Raw genomic sequence first — 21,883 nt, 5'->3', positions numbered from 1 at the left:
TAGTCCGGCCTCCACTCATGCGTGTACAGAGTTGACTAGTCAGTGAACACAAACACACGGGAGCCACTGAGCTGTTTTGAAGAATGTGACAGTAACGTATACATTTTTATTGAGGTAAAGTTGCCAGGTTTTGGCACATTTTTGCCTCCGTGTTTCGCCGTAGAAACAAAACATGGAGCCGATAACGAAGTGGACGCCGATGCAAGTTGTCGACTGGATGAAAGGTAAGTCTGGAACACTAGATGTGTAGCGGTAATTTGCATATTTTTGACAGAGACAGGTGCCAAATAAACACATTATGTCTTCATAAATATGTTTGTGTGTGGGCTGTGGGGTGGCTTTAGTTATCTCCAGCTGGTTTCGTAGATACTGCTCCTGTGTGACAGCATACCTCGACTGAACAACAATAGAACCGCATTTCTCTGACTCTCACTCACAGCTAATAACAAGTTGAGCAGTGTTAGTATCATACCACTAAGGTTAAACTCTAACCGAAATACATTATTACAACTGTGTGGATTTAAGCTGATACTGTTCCACTTTTATTTCTTATATCATATATAAAGTGTATAGTTTATTAATTCAGTTCCCTGATAGACTATAGTTAGGTTTCTATGACAGACTTTTGACTTTTATGAAATCTAAAACAAATTACACTTTTATGAATGAGATTAACCCTCAAAGATCTAAACAGCCTCTGGTTACGAAGAGCATCTACTGATCTAAAATGTTTAGTAACTTCTGAACCACTAATCTTATCAGTACATTGGAATTATACAGATTAAATGCACTTTCTTAGCTTTTAAGCCACATCAGATTTGATCCATTTAGACTATTCTATAGTGAACTGAGACACTGACTGACCAGTAAAACCGATGTAGTTTGACAAGATGCTTGTTTTATAATCAGTTAGTGATATATTTTTCTGTAAAAGTCACTTTTTCTTCATTTTTGATACAATAGCCTTTGAGTTTACACTGTGCTTTTATGAACATCTATGTGTCAGTAATTTAAATATGGGGAAATACCTGATTTTCACATAGGATAACATTATAATAATGGTGATAAATCACTTAGGAATTGTTAAATATAGAGAAATTTCCTTCAAAAATAGTTGTTGGTGTTAAGAAAATAATTAAAGACAAGAATTAAAAGAAAATATCCCTTTTCATCTGTTACTATTGTACTGTCAGTTATAGAGGTACTACTTACTGTATTTCTATTCATGTTGGTACTGTTTGTACTTTATTTCCCAATCATATTTCTGTTTTAGTGTCTTTTTGGATCTGACATTACATAAAACGTTTCTTTCAGTCAATCGTAGATGCAGATCTACTGACATCATTACTCTTTGAACCCGAGTTTAGTCACAGCATAGGTATGTCCAGTGAAGGAAGTGAAGGATGTGAAATGCTCTGTGAAGTGTGGATGGAAATAGTTCCAGTGCTATCATTCCAAACACAGAGGCAGTTAAGTGTATATATTATACGGCAAATTGAGTAATGGGCTGTTTATGTAGCCAGCAACAGGACAAAGCTGTTTCTTGTGGATTTCAAAACATCCTAAAGCAGTGCATACATCTGTAACTTCCTTTTCAACCTATAATTTGTACCACAGGACTTTGATTTGTCATCCAAAATGCCTTTCCACATTATTCAGTTCTATCCCCGTGTTGTGGCAGAGTAACTGCTGATGGAGGCCTGCCTGCTCATGCTCATCTAGCCCTTAGTTGGGGGGCTAAAGGGGATTGTGTAAGGGTTAGTCCTTGTGTGCCCAATGAAAAGAGCCAGCCCAGAGCACGCATGGATGTAGGATTAGTTGTCTACACAGGCTCCATTGCTGTCAGTCTGCTGAAAACCTGACTCAGCAGTTGTCTCTGTTGTCCTTAAACCACTGGATTTGCAGACTCCTGCAAACACGGGAGAAGTGAACTAGGTGTGATGAGAGCAGTGCATTCATTGAAATACTTAATGTTATATATCCCTTGTGCATACAAACCTGGCGCATCAACACAACATTGGCCCACTAATACAGCAGTAATAGATGGTGAGGAACTTCCCATGTCATCCTGATTCAGTTAAGATTCAGTTTTGTGAAGTCATACCCGAAACACTGGTTTCCTCATTGTGGTCTAGCAAAGGGAAACAACTATTTGCTGGAGTTACAGGCATTGTTGATTGGTGCACACACAAAAATTACTTTGCTAGTAAATGTACACTCCATCAAGAAGTCAGAACCATAAAACAGAAAAAAAAACTCCCAACTAAAATTCTACTACTGCAGTAATGTTGGCTGTCATCATTACCTAAATGACTTCCAGTGCATGATGATTGTTTTGGCATCTGGCTGCCAAATTCAGTCAAGTCTCAGAGGATGTTTGTAAAACCGTTGAAAGCTGATTTAGCTCGACAATAGCTTACATGAATTCAGCTGACCATAGCTTAACTGCTCCCTAGTAGGGTGTATTTTCTTTATTATTCTTAAACACTTAAACACCACAATAAAATGTCAGTTTGTACTTCATGGTCATGTTTGACATAAACTTTTGTTCAGCAAAAGCAAAATAAGACAAAGCTAGAAGGTCAGAACTCATCAACGGAAGATTCATAGTGTTATGACCAATTTTTCCGACATAGACACAACATGGTGTGCAATCACTAGTCATTTATCATTAACTTCCAACTTCTGTGACTCTTTCTTATTAAAGCATGTAGTGTCAAACTAAAGCAAAGTCTTATTTGGGTGCGGGGTCATGGACTTGGTCTCAACCTATTAACACCAATAACACAAATGGGTGTTTCCAGAGTTGTGTCTGTGCAAGAAGAGTAGAATTAAACCTGGTAAAAGCCTTTAATGTAGACCTTTGTTCTCATTTGCCTCAAGTTGTTTTCCAGCAGGACAGGAGCTCTTTTTGTGTATTGAGGCACTTGTTAATCACTTGCATTGTTAGAGAAGATCAAGTGGTGGTTGGTGAATGTTTATTGCCAGTGAAAGGGCATTTGGTTCTTTCACTTTAAACCATTTTTTGTTTGGGGACTACAGATGCCCTGAGGAACATTTTCTCCGCCACAAACTCTGATCGTAGAAGTGGACATGTGGTGTCATGTGATTGGGATGTCATATGTCATGTGTAGGACAACTTAGCCTGAGGGAACTTTTCGTTTTTCAAATGACAGTGTATATATAGAAGATATGCTGAATCTTTACTTTGTTATGACCTGAAGTAATAATGCAGTGACATTTATACAATGACCCACATAGTCAAAACTTGAAGTCACATGCCGCAAGTCATTTTCTAAATATAGGATTCCACATAGGGCAACGCTCTGGAGGGTTGGCACCGCTCAGGGAGTGTTTAGCTCAGTCTTAACGGAATAATTTCCCATTTACTAAACGCACTTCTTAACAAATAGTTGCAAGACTGCCAAGTTTTAACAAGGCATCCTAAACATGCAAACCTGCATAGCTACTCTGTGACTGGTTGGCTTTTTATTGAGATTTTTTTATTTACAAGTCACAACTGAATGAGCTCCTTACTTTGGTGCAGTGGTGGTCTCTCCACATTTTCCTTCATGCAGATGTCCCAGTTAGGATGTGACTGACTGATTGGGGAGCCTGAATATATCTCATAACCCTTTAAAACTGGCAAAAGGACCCCAAGAAAAACATTTTTTCTACTGCTTGAATGTTCATCATGGTTTATGCGCTCTGACTTTACAACACACTCCTTGACAGTTAACAACTAAAACACATCCAAAGCTTACAGACTTGGTTGTACCACAAGTCTACAATTGCATACTTTTTTTATACTTTACCCACAAGTCTGATATGAATGCTTATATATGGATGAAATACACCATGTCATGTCATAGAAGAGGTTTGTGTGGTGGAAACAGAGGATTATATATATGTTTGTGTTTGGTCATGTCTTGCTCAAATTGTACCGAGGTGCCAAGAAGATCATTAGCTTGTCAGATTGGTGGCAAATGTGTGCTGAGTGTGCTTTTATCTCCGACCAAGAATGCTCTTGGGAAAAAAAACATGATTGTGTCTGAGTCTGCACATGCTGAATGACTTCACTGATGGGTACTTTCAGCAGCCTTATCTATAAGGTAACAGTAAGGTGTAGGCAGTGGCCCATGATCCTTATCTGGGCAACACAGAGACTTCCTGTGCAAACAGACATTGTGCAGACACCTCAGCCTTATTAAGGCACCCACTGCTTTTGTTTTAGTGCCTGCTCTATCAGACAAATGTAGCTCTATGTTTAGCCACCACAGCCATCATTAATCCATTTTAGCAACCCTTATACTGTAAGCAGTGAGTATGCATCGGGGGACAGGTGTTCCATTCATCCAAACATGAGTCTAAACATGAGTGGGAATGTGCATGGTCCTCTAGTGACCTCCATCATAAAGAGATACAGCCAGGGGAAACAGTTTATTCATCTAAACATTACTGTTCTGCTGACATCTCTTAAAGTTAAAAAACCTGTCTTTGTCATTAACTAGTTTCCAGTCATCTTGCTATTCAGCTTTAAAAATCAGCCTATTGTGTTCCATTGATGGGCAGATAACCATGTTACTTTTCCACAGAAATGGTCTTTTGAGTTCAGGGGAAGTGCTGTAAGAGGATTCCCCCTGGGGAGAGGTGACTGAAAGAGATTGCTGTGGTTTCATCCCTGTCAGCCCTTCCACGGCCTGTTTCTCACACGGCCTGGTGTCCCAGCCTTATAGCCTCAGGACTTCAACCATATGGGAACTTGTGGAGAAATCATCTATAATTAAAACTGTTCTAATCTAATGCCCAAGGAACAAAGACCAAACAGGAGTTTAATCAACATGAGGGTTTTCACACAATGGTTGAGCTCCATTCTGTGTGTAAGAATTGATTACAGTAATGGTGCAATGTTTGGATGGTACTTTTAGAGTTTGTGTACACTTCTTTTTGGCTATTAATCCAAAGTCAGTTTGCATTTGCATGTATATTCAGCGGAGTCAGGAAAGCACACCATTGCCACCGAGTATTCGTGCCAACCCAGCACACACCAATGTCTTTTTCATTCAAATCTAAAATGTGCATTGCAAATCTCCCAGATGATCATAGCTTAGTATGACCTGCAAGCTGTTTGGCCCCTGCCTGCCCTAAGAGCATTGGCCTGTGAGATACCATGTTTAAGCCATGAGACTAAACGCTGCAACCTGAGGTGGCACAGAGGGTGTAAGTGCAAATACTGATCACATGCTCACTGACCTCTAGCACACGGATGTCAAGTGAGTGTCCCGGCTTACATTCACTGATTTACATGTTTGCATGTCAGTGTTGTGCCCGAAGGCTCTTCGACAGAGTCATGTGACTGAGGGGATTTTTTCAATATATTAAAGCCTCTGTGCTATTCTTGTATTGTTACTCAAACTCAGGCAGAGAAAGGGAAGTGTACGGCTGTGTTGGTTGTGCTATCAAAGCTTTGCTAATGCACTTATGCTCAAATAACCACAGAACATGAAAGGAATGCAGACAACTGCTGTTATTCTTTCTACCAAACCAAACCAACAGTCCTGTGAATGAACAGTCAAAACAGGTCACACATGTCCTGTGTTGCATTTGGGGCCACCAGTTGCTTTTAACGGATTTAAAATGCTCAACCCAGTCGTGTTGATGGTCCCCTTTGCTTACCAAATACACACAAAGCTCTTTTATCCTGCCACCAGCTTATAGTGTAATGGAGTGTAATGTCATTATGATTATGAAGTGATCTGCAGTTTTATGAACTGTTACCCACATTTGGGTTTAGCCAGGCATTTGGGTGAGTGCCAAATCAGAGCTTGTTTAGAACATGTCCAGACAAGTCCAGATTTTCTCAGTCCACAACTAAGATGGACTGAATTCCTGTTTAGCTATTCATACATTTTACAGTTTATCTTCTTTAAGAGCACACAGTCTTTGGGATAAATGTGACTGACTACACCATAATTTGAAAAATAGAGCAAAAATAATATTCCAAATGTATTCTTGTTAATGCTTGTTGGTTCAGATGTGTCAACTCTCCTGTTGACTGCTCACATTAGAGCGTGGTGATTGATATGGTGGCTGTAATGGCCCACTCTTTATTTTCACAGCACTGATGGAGCATTGATGAGCCCCCGGGCTCACTGTCAGTATGGCTCTGTTGGGCATGGATGGATGAAGTGTTTGTTTTAAGGAGGAAACTGAAAAACACCTGGCGTATTAGAGGGAAGCTCTGTATTGTCTTTATGGTTGTTTGCATGTTCGGTTTTTTCCTAACCGGTTTTTCTCTGTGCATGTTTAACTGTATTATGAAAGGGTTATAAAACTGATAAGAAGACACAGCAGGAGTAAACTTCTGTTTTTATTTGGTTATGCTTGGAATTCACTGAGGGAGTCTACAGAAAATTCCGCATACGGAACTATGACGTCTCCCTCAACTACAAAATAAAACAGTTATTCTGACTCATTTACTAACACTGAGAAATTAAGTATATAGGTTACAGTATGATGTACCTTATCATATTGGCATTTGCTGAAAAACTTCTCTGCCTACTGAAGCTGCTGCCCATGTTTTTACCAGAGACTGTGTCATACTGTACGTTTGTTCATCTCATCTAAGTAATTATACAAAGAACATTAAATGTGGGATTTGAGTCTGTTTAAGCAGGGAGTGGTGACTTCTCTTTGAAGAAACTGTGGCATGAGAGAAGAATCATGGGAAATTCTGTTTATTCTCCCTTTTGTTTCTGTTTGAGCAGACACATGGGAAAAGCCTGCCACCTGCCCTTCATCTCTCTTTGTATGCAGCTCCTTATTTTTCACCACTCAGCAGCACATTTATCATTTATAGGACCATAGCTGCCCCTTTCTTAATCTGTCATGACTCTATGGGAGACCCACAACAGGTGCAGGCAGGAGTACAAACAAACCTCACCTGGATGGGCGGAGTGTGTTTTTGTGGTGAGGAAGATTAGCATGCATGTATTTATGGCTAGTGTTGGAAGAAAAGGAATCTGCTGCTGCTTTAGAGCTTTGAAATGAAAGTTCTACACAAAACTTAGTAACCACAGGACTATAGTGGAGAGTGTCTGCGTCATGCGTTCCATGTTGTGGCCTGAGAGTGACACACTGTTGTTACCTTCACTGAAGATGACTCACCCTCCCACACCTGCACCCTCACAGCATGGAGAACAGGATGGGCTGCCCACAGTCTGAAGGCTGCCCAACGACATCTTGCATGGCACAATTTATATTAATATAATAGCTTGTCTATGCCATGATGAGTTGTTTTTGGAAAAAGTAGGCGCTTGCTCACTTGCATTTGTTTTATTTTTGCCTTGTTGCAATGTGTCTGAGCCTTTATGTTCTGCACAGAGTATGGATAGAGGAATGATGCCCTCAGTCTTTTTGACCCTGGTCCCCTCCTCCCCTGACCTGGACACAAGGAAGCCGTAAATCGTATTCAGTCATATCACATACCTCCCATCTCCCCCTCCACCATCCTCTTTCCACTTCCCCTGTCACTGTAGTTACCTGTCAGCCAGTGCTTGAGCTCTTTGTTGGCAACCATCAGGACCGATGGGGTAACCCCTTCTCACACTTTGTGCTGTCGCTGCAAAATCCTCCTGTTGGGGCTAGAGGGCAGGCAGAAAACCTAGATTTGCGTGTGGACTTCCCAGTCTTAGATGTGGACTTCCACTGTGTCAGGGTCAGAGATGGCCCCGCTGTCGGTTTTCATTGAGTAAATCCTCTGCTTGACTCAGTGCCTGAACCTTTTATTGTTCTTGCAGGCGTTTTAACAAGATTTTCGGGGGTATTTATCCTCTGGGAGATTTGTGGCAATTAGCAGGATCTAATCCGAAGATGCTTATGGGAATCCACATTAAGAACATAGCACAGACTCCATTATACAAGTAACAGGAAAGATATGAATCTATCTTTAGTTTAATTAAAGGCTTGCTTTTGTCTGTTTGTTTTATTTTCTTTATCATGTTTGTTCCACAAAAGCCCAATAAAACCCTCTCATAGAACATAACGGCATAATGGACACAATGTTAAGTTGGGCTCTGTCAGAAAAAGTGCCCACATACAAACTTAGGACTGCAAAACCACACTATTCCCATGGCAAACTAAATGAGTGGGGCACATTTCCTCCTTCAAACCTTGTTGTTCTTTATTGTGGATTCTGTAGGCATCTATTATGGTGAGGGTAAATTGGTCTGTAATCAGTACACAGGGCCACCCTGATCACACACTGTACATGTGATAGGAAGGTTCCCTTCTTTCACTTACATGTTTGTGTTTCAGCTGCAGTTTCTTTGAACTCGGGTTTAGGTGTGATTGGGGCGTCACCTTTTAAAAGTGGTAATTTTCTCTCTTTTTCTTACCTTGTCCTTTTCAGTCTCTGCCTTTTGTTTCCCCACTTTTTGCCTCCTTCCCCCCATCTTTGTCTCTTTCAAGTATGACAGTCTTTAATTACAGTTTTGTCTTTGGGAAATGATGTATAGGTTTTACAGCAAAGTGAGTGTTTTAGAAGTCCTGTTGGCACACAAACATCTTGTCCTCAGTAGTCAATTTCGGGCCACACAGACTGACTGTGTCGCTTTAGGATTTAACACCTCTTCTGAAAAACACTAGATCACTCCCAAATTCCAAACATGATATATTGCATTGTATTGTGCACTTTCATAAGACAGACTGTGACTATCTTGGGATACTTGTAAACAAACGGAACCACAACAATATAAATGTCGGAGGGGCTGAGAAAGATGAAAAATTGCAGTGGGTGGAGGAGCCAGAATGGACTTTCAGGAGGAGGAGGGGGTGATTGAGACATTTTTGAGGTCTTTGTTGCTTTCTTTAGTGGGTGTTTATGCTAGTGGTAACGAGCTGCAGCGTGGCTGGGCGACCGACTGGCTGCAGAGTGATGAGTGTTTACATTGGCCTCAGAGGTTATTGCTCCTGTCCCTGTCCAGCTCTCAAACAGTAGCTGCTCTTACCTGTACATGCCATTCCTGACCCTAAATCATACCCCACTGTACTCAGGATAAGGTGCGCAGTTTACATGCTGCTCCATAAACATGCTGTTAAAACTTGGTACATGTCAATCTATCAAATTATTCTACAAATATCAGTGCAGTCAGTAGCAGCAATATTAACAACTTGACAGCAGATGTTAAGATGTACAGTCGCGGAAAAAATTATTAGACCATCAAAAGACATCAAAAACTAGAAAAGCACTCAGAGAGCGCAGACCTCCGCCAAGGCAGATCAGTGCCCCCCCTGGATCACCACCAAAATTTAATTATTTGTTCCTTGTGCCAGTATCAACATTTCCTGAAATTTTCATCCAAATACGTCCATAACTTTTTGAGTTATCTTGCACACAAACAGACAGACAGACAGACAGACAAACAAACCAACGCCGGCATAAACATAACCTCCTTGGCGGAGGTAACAATGGTTATGCAATTATGTACTAACTCCTGTGTGTATCATGTGACTAAAACAGACAGAAAAGAAAACATGGAATGCCTACAAGCACTGTTTTTGGCAGCACATTGCCATAGCTATTGATGTAAGAAACGAAGTGATTTTGGTTATTATCAAGAAAACCATGGAAAATGGCTAGATATCAGCTCTGAAATTAAACTCTTATGAGCTATTTTTGTTGTTATCATTATATTTGTCTAAACAAATGTACCTTTAGTTGTACCAGGCATTAAAATGAACAAGAAATTGAAGAAAACAAGGGTGGTCTAATTTTTTTCCGCAACTGTATAATAAATAGCTTGAGTTAGGGCATTGGAATTGTGCATGTTAGCATGTAGGCTTTAATGCCCCGTCCACGCTAAACATAGATTCATTTCACGTTACTTCATTTCACACAACAATGTAAAAATGACTACAAACTGGTACAAACACTCCAACAAACCATTGTTGCTTGCACACACTGCAGAGACCGTGGATAATACTGGGTGTAGCAGATGCAGAGGCTTTAATGTGTCATGAAAGTGAGCAGCAACAAGTTAATTTATACAGGTAAGTTAGCATAAGTGATGCTTTTGTTTGGTGTTTTACAAATTTGTTGATTTATTGGGGATGGGTCACTTTTCCATAAGGGGGGTCAGAATTCTATAATAGAAAACTGACCCGCAGGTCATTTTTCCATGGGGGTCACTTTTTAATCTGACACCGGTCCAGTCTGTCTCCCACAGGTATCCATGTTGATTTGGATCTACTTCAGGTCATATACTGATTTATACACTTGGATTTGATGTTTCAGGCACAGGTTCATTACACAAAGCAGTAACAGACATGTGCAAAATAGGGAGTGCTGCTATTGTTTTCCAGTCTCTGTTTTTCCTGTATACATGGATATACACGGCAGAGTTTTTAAAAATCTCAATTTTTGCAGCCTAAAATGCCATTTTACCAGTGGATGAGAGACCCAAACAGAGAGAAAAATATCACCTTTTATAAAATATCTGCATTAGTGTGGACAAGCCATAAAAATCAACTGAATGAAACAGTCAACATTAGTGTCATTTATCACACTTTTGACAGATTAAAAACTCTGACAGAGAATGATTCTCTTTTGAGCACTGGCTAAGGGTAAAAATATGTATTTACTTGAATAAAATTGGAGCATGTTATACACGTTTATTGCTGTCACATTACTGGCATTTACAATATATACACATTGTTTGAGAATCCTAAATATCCAGGGAATGTCGGCGTGTGTGTAGGCGGTAGTTGTACAACAGTGTTAACACATCTTGTCTGTACAGGGAGTGTGACACATAAAAAGTGAATGATGTTTCAGATGTAAAGTCACTGACCCAGACAACAAGTTTGGCTGTTTTTTTTTTTTTTCTCCACACCCTCGATTGAAGCAGTAACTGTTTGGTTGTTGATGGTTTGCAGAGACATTGACTAATCTCTTCCTGTTGTGTGTTGTGTTGTGTTATGTTGTGTTGTGTGTGTGTGTGTGTGTGTGTGTGTGGGGTGGACTCATTCCGTCTTGTTTTTCTTCTGATCTGCTTGTGACCAGAAGCCATCATGCATCAGGTCACGTGACAGCCCAAATACCTCTCATAACCTCTTCTCTGAAGACTCTGGCCTTCATCGCCTCCAGACTTCACCTCTCACCCTAGAATAGTCAATATCAACCAAGCTGCCCCCCCCCCCCCCCCCAAAAAAAAAAAAAAAAGGAAAACCTTAAAATCTGAAAAAGGTATCATGTGAGAATGAGGTGAGGCTTAGCTGAGCCCAGTTGCTGATGTGGTTCAACCAAGACATCCCCATGAACTTTGACCACCACCCCCCCTTCTTTCCCTCTCATCAGTCATCGTCCATCACCCTGTAAGAGACAGAGCTGCTTTTGTCTGCCTGTGTAGAGAGAAGCCTCAGCTGCTTTTTCTCACTTAGGAAGCCCACTTGGGATGTGTCACTACCGTTTTGTACTTGTCTGTGTTTAAGATTAGGGTACATGAAGTGAAACACTCTTTGTTTGACTGGAGGAAGCATTGATAAGATTAAAACATGGGTCACACGGGGTCATAGGCAGTAAAACAGTCGGAGTGACACTACGAGAATCTGTCCAGCAAACATACTTGAGTCAGATTTAGCCTGCAGAGGAGTTTATTACTACAGAAAACAGCTGTTTTTAACCAGCCACTTCATCTGATATTCATTTTCAGCATTCAGACTTTCCTAAAATATCTCAATTACTGTTCTATCTTTACACTGGTATCTTAAATATACACAGTAAGGCAGGTTTTTGTGCTTTGTGAGTACAGTCTGAAATGCCTACTGAATGAATGTTGTCTTCTTTATTGTGAAGAATGCCAAAGAAGGCTGTAACAATCTATACTGCCTACAGATGAGGACACAACATTGTCGCTGAGGAGATGTAGAGCACCATTGTGTCCTCCTGTCCCCTGTTCCCAATGGAAGAGCCTGCCTAGTGTGTGTACATGCTTTGTTGTTGTCCTGTGAAGTCATGCATTAGAGGATAGCTTAGCAGCCACCAAGAGGAGCTTTTTCTTTCTATCTAATTACAGCACATCCTGGTCCAGCCAGAGACCATTGTGCCAGAATGCTGTGAATTCCCACAATGGGCCTGCTCAGTGGAGAACAATGACTCGAATTCCTGATCGTTCCCCACAGGTTCAGAGGCTGGGCTAACAAATAAAGACAGCGGAGTTACAGTGGCTTTGCTATTCTACACCCTGTAGCTTTCCCACTGGTTAACCCAGTGGGGATATTGGTGTATGTTGGTGCGTGTTTATGTGTGTGTGCATTGCAGGGTGGCTACAGCCCCAGTTGGAATACAGGGAGGGGCTGAAAGATGGGGGAGGTTAGGAGGACTGAGCCTGGTTCCTTCTTTCTCTTTTCTATGTGTAATCAAGCCCCTGAGAACGAAACGTTGGCATCCCAAAGCTGCATTAAAGGCAATGTTGAAAACTGATCAACATAAGGACTAAAGAAACAGAGCGCTGAACTTAAAATGTCAAGTGCAAACCTGTTTGAGCACACAAACACAATTGTGCTGAGATAGTAGACACTTGGCCACCTAAAACCCTATCTGCTGTATTTGTGCTTCTATATGGAAAATGTGATTATAACAAGAATAACGCAGCACGTTGAAAGAAGAACAGCTCTCTTGTTTACTTTGCCAAATATGTGCACTCACATAGAGGCCTCCAACAGAGTCCAGTTCCTCTTATAGTCTCCAGACTGGGGTATTTGGGCTTCTTGCTTTTCCAGCTGTGTGTGTCATATGCGCATGTGTGTGCACATACAGTGAAACTGTTGTGTTGATAACCTGTTGTACATAATCACTGTTTACTGAATACAAGATGGTGGGTGGTAAGAGAGACCTCACAGTGAATAACAGGTGCAGTACTGACATTCCCTCATTAGCCACTACACTGTGTTTGTTCATCACCGACGCTGACAGACGCCCCTCAGATGCTCTTATCTTTCTCATTGAGTGACTTTTTTTTAAATTTTTTTTTTATATGAGTAATAGCCAAGTATTAAGTTGTAATGCATGTTTCATATGTTGCAGCTCAAGAATTTTTCTTAACCTCTTGAAATTGTGAGAAAAGGCAGTTTTGAACAGTGTGCTGGTTTTTAAGGTGTTTTTTCTTTTAAAAAAGAAAAACAAATGGCAAAAGAATAAATTGCCATTGACAGCTTTTAGAATGATGTTTAATTCAGTATAAGCCAGAGAAACTTATTTTTCCCATTTCTTTTCTGCATCTACCAAAAAAACCCAACCAAATTCATGTTTATTTTCAGCATATCAGCTCATTTCACTCTTTGATATGCTGTGCTTTTCTCTGATTTGTTTAATTTTTATAACAAATCTAATATTTCAGGTTAAGTTTGTTATCAAAATTAAATTTAGGGGCCAATTAATGATATCCATGCTAACTGGCAGTGGGACTGCAGATGACATTGGTGCCATGTTGGCCTCTGTTGCACAGCTACACCCGCTTGCTGTGGTTTGAGGACATTTGCCAAGTGGTTCACAGAGGCCATAAAACTCCTCCAAACGTTTCATCCTGCGCAGGCTTTTGAAATCATTCACACAGCCCTCCCTGCTGCCTTCCCCTTTACTCAATTCACAATAACGTGACACTCTATCTCCTTTATTAGTTTCTCTGCCCTTAATGAAAATTGATAGCATCATACGCATACACACACCCACAGCAGCCATTGATCTAGGCCCAATAAATGTTTTATAAGCCCCACTGTAAGGACACCCCTCTTTTATTCTGAAGGTGTCAATGGTTGAGTCCAGAGGGAGAGTTTGCTGTGATATGCCTTTCTTCAACCCTCTGAATTTAATGTTTTTTCTCTCTAGTACACATTCTCCCTCTGGTCTCCAGCACTAGCACCATCAAAGTGGTTTCTTTCTTTTATACACATAAACTATTGTCCACATTCATTTCTCATGTAGATCAGACCCCAGAACGACCTGGGATTTCCAAAGCCAAACTTTTAGAATTAGAGGTAGAATATGCAGTAAATGAATCAAAGTGAAAATAACTTAGAACAAAAGATAAATCAATTTCTGTGGCTGCAGATTTGTTTCTCTGATTGTGTCTTTCCAGACTGTTTTCCCATATTAAGTTAGTCTGGTGATTTTGGGATACCAAAGCTGAAAATACACACATTGTAAACTTCCAAAAGTCTTATTGTAGCCCGGACCACAAGTTCCCTGGTGCCCTTTCTTCTTCTGGTTTTTGAGGGGAGTCTGTACTGAGCATGGCACCGGTCCACAGGAAATGCCTTTTTAACACAGCAGGAAGGAGAAAGTTTACCCCCGTTTTGGATCCCAGGCTTTGTTTCTTCTAATCGCATTACTGGCCCAGTGTTTGTGTTTAACTTTTGTGTGTCGTGGCAGACTGAGGCCAGCGCTCATTCCCTCACAGACTTATAATGTGAAGTGGATTCTCTTGCAAAGTTGTGGCCAGTCAGGGGTTAAGCTTAAAATTCTCTGAAGTCTTGCCCTAGGAATTAGCATGCCAAGGAATGAGAAAAATCTAATCAGCCTAACTGGACTGGACTTGTGGAGGCTAATGGTTAACGTGACTTGATGGATTTTCCCTTTGATTCTGCAGAGATGAGTTGAGACATTTTACTGAAGGATTAAAAAGTGTCATAAGTGAACTTTGATTTTGTAATGGAATTTTAATGGCCTTGAAGGGAGTCCTAGGTACATAATGGTGTGCTAGTTCTGTTATACATTATTAACCCATAAAGACCCAAAACTCCACCGCTGACCAAAGCCATCCACTTGTCTAAAATGTTTAATAACTTCTGATCCACTAATCTTATCAATATATGTAAATAATTGGTGTAAAATACAGTTTGTCATCTTTTCATGGTCATCAGATATGACCCATTTGGACTTTCAGAGGCTCCGTATTGAACGTGGACACACTGTCATCTTCTACAGCATTGATTCACCAGTAAAACGCATGGAGTTGGATCAACGACAGTGGATGGACACACTTGTTTTATGTTTAGTTAATGATAAATTTCACTAAAAAAGTCAAGTTTTCTTTAGTTTTCTCAGTTTTTAATATAATAACCCTCAACTTTATCTCTGAGCTTTTATGGACATGATCAGTGAATTACATACAGGAAAATATGGGATTTATACTTAAAAATGCAAAATACAAAGCATAATATTAGAATAAATAGGGATAAATCCATTAAGAATGGTTAAAAATAGAGAAGAATTCATTTGGGAACTAACACAGAAGTAGCATTGGGTCTGTATGGGTTAAATATGGTATTAAGTCAGTTATTGAGCATTGCAAACAACTGCAACATCAGAATATCTGGTGTTTTTGTCAGTAGATCAAAAAGGACATCAAATGGGAGATGCATAATAATTCTTAATGTTACTGCAAGTTGGATAAATAAATGATCTTCCATATGCATAATCTTTGCAGCACATGCTCAGACTGAGTGTCAGAGGCATGAAGACATGAGGTCTCATTCACAAAAAAAATCTGGGTTACTACCAAACACACCCAGGCAGGCCTCCAGTCCAAACTACATGCTCTACATTTAATATGCCTACAGTTATCTGCTGACCAGGAAGAGCAAAGCTTTTTGCAACTTAAATGTCACACTTAAAATGGATCTCCCTATCCTGTCTCATACTGTTGAGTATTATTTGTGTGTGTGGTACGGTTGGATTAAGTGTCTTGCAGCTGACAGGTCTTTGAGAAAAAAAAAAAAAAAAAAAAAAACAGGGCACAGGGCCATTCATGTGCAGCTGCCCCCTCTCTGTGCCTTCTTTGATGGGGAGAGAGATGGTGTTTACTTCTGCACCCACAGCCAGACACACACACACACTCCTGCACAGAAGCTCCTTCTTCATGTTTTGTTGTCACAAAAGTATGCAAAGATCCACCGAGAAACACGTTACATACATAAGGAAATGCTCTGTGTACAGCTCAGTCTAATGTACTGGTGCACCGAGCCAAGAGGAAGCACATAGAGGTGGCTGTTGCAGTTCACTTCAATACATGGTATGTTCTCATGAGCTACATCCTTGTGTGTTCAATGACCTGAGCAGTTGGTATTGTAACAGCCAAACTGATTTGTTTTTGAAGCTCCAAATAGGAGTACATTTATTTCACACACACCCACATGAAGCACATACACAAACACCACACGCAAATATAGCCATTGTTTAACCAGCCTAACAGACTTATAGGTCTCAACCGTTTATAGTGTGTTTATTTAGCAAAGATAGCTGTTCCACCTGTTCCTTATCTGCAGTACACACACACTTACACATACAGGATACTGAGAAATGCTAACACAACCAGTGCAGTAATTTGATAATGGTTTGAAATATTGTGTAACTATAATGTTTGACTAATGAATCCCTCTATTTCCTCTTTCTCTTATGTGCATTCAGGTTTGGATGACAGCCTACATCAGTACATTAGCAACTTTGAGCGGGAAAAGATCAGTGGGGAGCAGCTGCTGAAGATAACGCATCAAGACCTGGAGGAACTCGGCGTGGCCCGGATTGGACACCAGGAGCTGGTGCTGGAGGCTGTGGATCTGCTCTGCGCATTGGTCAGTAGATCTCTATTGTTTAGAGCTTTCTTTTGGTCATTGACCCTTCCCCCCTTTTGCTGTCAGTGACTGCCTTCACTGCAGACTTGTAGTGTGTGGCTCAGTAGCTGAAGGACCCAGCGATGCAGAAAGGCTCATTGTACCCTAAAGAGCTCAGCGGGTATGGAGGCACCAAACACATAAAGCAAAGAGAGGACACTGGGAACAGTGGTGTCACTCAGGGAAGAGAAGACATTGGGTCAGAGGGGGTCCTGGGACTGGTTTAGCAGCTATGAGACATTGTTAGAGGCAGTTTAGGGTGGTCGATATGTAGTGTCCCTTCCAAGTAAAGTGCCCTTAATACCCTAAAAGTATGCTGTTTTTATTAAAAAAAAAAAAAAAGAGTTTCACTGTCTATTAGGGCTGTGTATATTCATTTCAGTTCAGTTTTATTATCACGGCAAGGTTGCCTCACAGGGCTTTACTGAATTAGTTGAATATGAAAATAAACAATAGTCAAATAAACAGTGGATGAAGGAAAGTGGTTAATGTCCCGGGCATCCACCGTCCTTAGACCCTGCTTGTCGGCAAAGAAAGACTCCAAAAACCCAGTGGAAAAAAAAAAGCCTCGGGGAGAGCCACAGTGAAGAAGAGATCCACTCCCATGGATGGACAGGCTGTAGATGAAACCAGGACTGATGGGCATCCATTTGCGGATGTGGTTCCAAGCTATATTATAGCATAACATGTGACAGGAAGAAATTATATGGTTTAATATTATGCTTTGTCACTTTTGTGTCACAAATAACACTCTTCACAACAATATGTGTCATTTAGGTGCTTATTCCATACGGCACTGATGCATGGAGGAAAACTGCTTAAAAGCAACTGACAATAACATAGAGGATAGTGAATGTAACATGGAATGGGTTAATTCACAGATCTAAAACAGTGCAGTTATGGTTATGTTAATCAGTTCTTGATTACATTTTCAGAACAGTTGCGATATCATGCTATGTGCCCTTGACATGATATAAAATGTCTTATTGTTGATAATAGTCTCACATATCTAGACCACACTTTGTTCCATGTCCATCAACTGTCATTCTGGGGTAGAGAAAAAACTTTGCTTAGTTGTTTATTAATTTGTATTTCTTTAAATCAGTTTCATTCAGATCGGCCACTGCAAGTGCAGGTTGTAGCAACAGTGCCTTTGTAAACTCCTGCCAAAGGAGGGGATGTTTTGGTGAAACATTTGCGTGTGGCAAAGCATAAATGGCTGAATACTTACAAAAGAAAATTCCACACAAAACAACCTGTGTCTGTGTTACAACAGGCCATTTTTGGCATGTAGTGGCTTACCTTGATGGTTGCTGTGCTTTCATATATCAAAGGGGTCATCCCGATAGCAGAACATACTGAAACGGTCATCCAATGGAAGGTTTATTCCAGTAGAGTTACATACTGTGAGCCAGACAACCATGATAGGAGATCAGACCATAATACCCACCTGTACTCTGCATCCTCTGCACAAAAAAACAGACAAGCTAGGTGTTTTCAACTACTGCAGCCTTCTGCTCACCTGAATCTTCTCTCTTGGCCCCTGTTTGGCTGTTAATAGTCACTCAGGGAGTAAATCATCTCACCCGCTGTCCATCAAGACATCTCCCTGAAGAACTGCCAAGAACATCTCGGCCTTTAACTAGCGAGCATGAAAAAATAAGCCACGATGAAATCTGTCCACGCTCCAACTGAAAAAGACCCAGGTTTTCCAGCAGATGGGATCGATTTGGAGTTTTATCACTTCCTGCACCATAAAAGTCCCAGATTGTGGTCCCCCCCTTTTTTTGATCTGTGTCAGCATTTCTCTCTTTATGCTCTCTTAAAATGCTTTACATTAATCATGTGGGGCTTGCTTATTTTTACCCTTAAGAAACATAAAAGCTCAGTCTGTTCTCTTCTACTTGAGACTGTAGTTTGCATTGATGTCAGTATTAAAGCTGTCACATGAGTTCTAATCAACAAGTATATTAGCGCAGAAAATGTAGCTTTACTGAATAGGATTTTAGGGTGTAAAATATTGGCACATGGAGGTATTTGACACACAAATGGTTGTCTTTTTGGTTTTGATAGATATACTGTACATAATACAGAATATATACCATATGGAGCATGCTGTGGTCCATAACCTCTTTTATCATGTCAGTAATCAGCACCAGACTTTTGCTCACCCCTAAGACCTTGGCATCAAGACAGTAAAATCTCACGCAATTTTGATCACAAGTTGTTTCAAATATTTGGCCTCCAAAGTACTTATTCAGCATGGTTTTGTTATTTAAAGTAAACCCTTGCCCTTGCATGTAAATGTAAACGTCCCCTGACACCGTATTTGTTTGCATTCTATGCCGGAATGCGATTAAGCACATTGTCTTTTCTTTATGTTCCCCATACTATCGAGCCAGGAATGCTGGACTCTCAGTAACCTTTCACGTCTGATTGAAGCAGTGCTAACTAAATGTTTTTTGTCCGTTAGGGGTTTCCTTATTAAGAACGAGGTCTCTGCTTTCCACAGGCCCCATGGGAGGAAGTGAGGCCCCCGATTCAATTAGCTTTAACTGAGGCAAGGTCACTGCTACTGACAGGAACACGACCCACCACCACCCAAAACCCCTACGCTTTCACATACAGTTTGCTGCCCCCGCTTTTCTCTCTTTTTTTTGTTTACTGTAAGATCATGCACTTCCTGTCCCTGCGGTCACATTCATCTAAATGAGACATTACTGCAAGGCCCTGCTCTTGACTTTTAGATGTTTATACATGAATACACGATAAATTTCACCTTATTAAAGTTCATTTAATACCAGGAACCTCCACTGTCCTCTTAGCACACTGAAGTCTAAATCATGGTGACTGATAGCCTAACATTCCGCCTCATAACCCTTTAGGAAACATTCATACTCATGCTTGTCTTCCACCCATAGGCTATCGGGGGCAAGTCGGTGTCTTGGGACAGAAAAGGAACATTTCAATTAATTTTACTAGACTTCTCTGAGCCGTAATGTCTTCTGCAGAGTCCAGATGGAAACCCAACTCTTTTTTTTATTTGTTATTAGACCCCAGTAACCCACTCAAAGACCCCATGATACTCACACACATATTAGAGATATTAGAGTGGTGTCTAATCGTCATTGAGCGTACACTATGTGACAGGTTATCTGGCGGTTTCATGAGCTGCTGCAAATGTATTTAAATATTACCAAGAGTTATATCTGTTGAAGGAATGTAAACATATCCTGAGGTGTAGAATTTAATCCTACTGCATGCTTGAACCTTTTAGCTAGATATATTAGAAGCTTATGAGGAGAGCAGAAAGTACTGTGTTGAGATAGCCATTCTCTCTTTTCCCCCAAAGTGCACTTACATTAGCGTTGATTCCCTTCATAGAGCCCCAACGAGAGCCTACACAAAAATCCTTCCACCATCTTGAATCTAGATTAACTGAATAACTATAAAAAGCAAGCTAAAGCATGTGCATTTGGCTGAAATGTTGTAAGATAAAAAAAAAAAAAAATTGATTGGAAACACAGGTTTTACTCAGACGTGGTTTTAAGCTTAGCTGGCAGTGGGGGACAGAGTCTCACTGGACATCTGTGGCCCAGTCAGAGCTCCTGTGAGTGTGTGATTAGCCTGCTAATGAAAATGCAGGCTTGTTCTGAAATGCCCACACACTCCTTTTGTGCTCAAGCTCCATTTCAGACTGGACAGGGCTGCATGAACTACATTTTATCCCATCTATTCCTTAAAAATATTTTCCTGTTCTATAACATTTAAGCAACTGTGTTCATTTACTGTCAAATGTACCCCAAGTAAGGCTCCCTACAGCTACTGTTCAGCCAGTACAATTACTTCCCAGATTCCCTAGTGGAACGATTTATATGTTTTTGTTGGAGAAATGCACTGGAATAAAATTATTCTTGACATTAACCATTTGCAGATCTGTTCTGATGTTTGCCAAACATGTGCCTTTTCACTTAACTGATGGCATATCACACATTCAGCAGTGTTTCTGGCAGCAATGCACTGTCATGAAAGATATTTACCAGAACAGAAGCCAGACTACCTTTGTTCTGCTTACCTTAAACCATCACATTACTGCAAAACTAATTATTCAATCAAAACACTTCAATCATTACGCTTAAAAACAAGCTCTTAAAAATCTTTAACTAGTCCTGATCAATCTCACTCACTCATTTTTTTTTTTTCGTCAAAAATAAAAATGAGCAAGTACGATCTCAGTCAGACTGGTGAAGTGCCCTGGAGTATCTTGGCCTGCACTCTTCTTGTGACAAGCAAAGATATACAGTTTTACACATGTGAATAACCCATAAATCTAAGGAATGCAGAAAGCAGGAAATAATCCAGGCTCAAGAATGCAAACTTTGCTCAGCTTGATAAAAATCAGGTGATGGCACATGCACAATCTTGCGGCACACCCTTCAAGCAACCAGGAGACGGGAAGGGAAATTTTATGCTAGAGCTTCAAATTTAAATCATTGTCTGTCAAAGAATGATTATAGCCATTCACTTTACAGGAGACAACATGTTTCTGGGGGACACGTCACTGCTATGAAGAAGACCTTTACTGTATAGGTTGTGTTGTTAAGCTGTTGCTTTGATTATAGCAACACACGACTGAAACAAACCTATGAAAAAAGTACATGCGAAATTTGTTATTGATTCATTTATTTTTTTCTTCAGAACTATGGTGTGGAGACAGACAACCTGAAGAATTTGGTGGTGAGGATGCGAGCTGCCACCAACAGTTTACACATGGCCACGTCTGATCGCAGGAAAAGCCCCGCCTATGACAGCAGCATGTCACGCAAACCACCCAATGACTTCCTAACCTCTGTGGTTGAATTGATCGGTGCTGCAAAGAGTCTTCTGGCTTGGCTCGACAGGTACTAACCCATTGGTGCTAACTAATATTCTCTTATGAAAAAAGAGCTTCATGGTATTTGAGGTATTGCTATTCATTTAAAGATGTCGTCATGCCTTTGGCCAGGTTAAAATGGCAGTTAAACACCCTAGATGGTAGCAGTGTCCTGTGTACTTTCTGGAATGTTCTAAAACACAGAATTTTGCATGTTGCCAGGATTAACAGTTAGATGGCTGGAATTAAGCTTCTCTATTTTTGGCTGTGTGGCCAATGTGGGCACGTTGAGGTAATGATTTCTATAGCAGATATGACATTAATATGAGAGAATTGTTACAG

General features: G+C 40.5%; 1 protein-coding gene across 1 annotated transcript in view; it reads left to right on the top strand.

Moving 5' to 3' along the window:
* The window catches only part of LOC115413864 (connector enhancer of kinase suppressor of ras 3-like), a 52,133-nt gene continuing 30,250 nt past the window's right edge, over nucleotides 1-21,883 (top strand). Inside the window, exons 1-3 of the mRNA XM_030126984.1 lie at nucleotides 1-224; nucleotides 16,466-16,629; nucleotides 21,367-21,569. Of these exons, the coding sequence (XP_029982844.1) occupies nucleotides 173-224; nucleotides 16,466-16,629; nucleotides 21,367-21,569 (419 nt within the window). The 5' untranslated portion in view covers nucleotides 1-172. The remainder of the gene's footprint in view (nucleotides 225-16,465; nucleotides 16,630-21,366; nucleotides 21,570-21,883) is intronic.

Source organism: Sphaeramia orbicularis, chromosome 22, assembly GCF_902148855.1.
Source record: "Sphaeramia orbicularis chromosome 22, fSphaOr1.1, whole genome shotgun sequence".
Lineage (NCBI taxonomy): Eukaryota > Metazoa > Chordata > Actinopteri > Kurtiformes > Apogonidae > Sphaeramia > Sphaeramia orbicularis.
Note: the sequence above shows the minus strand (reverse complement) of the source record. Positions and strands in the feature narration are given on the sequence as shown.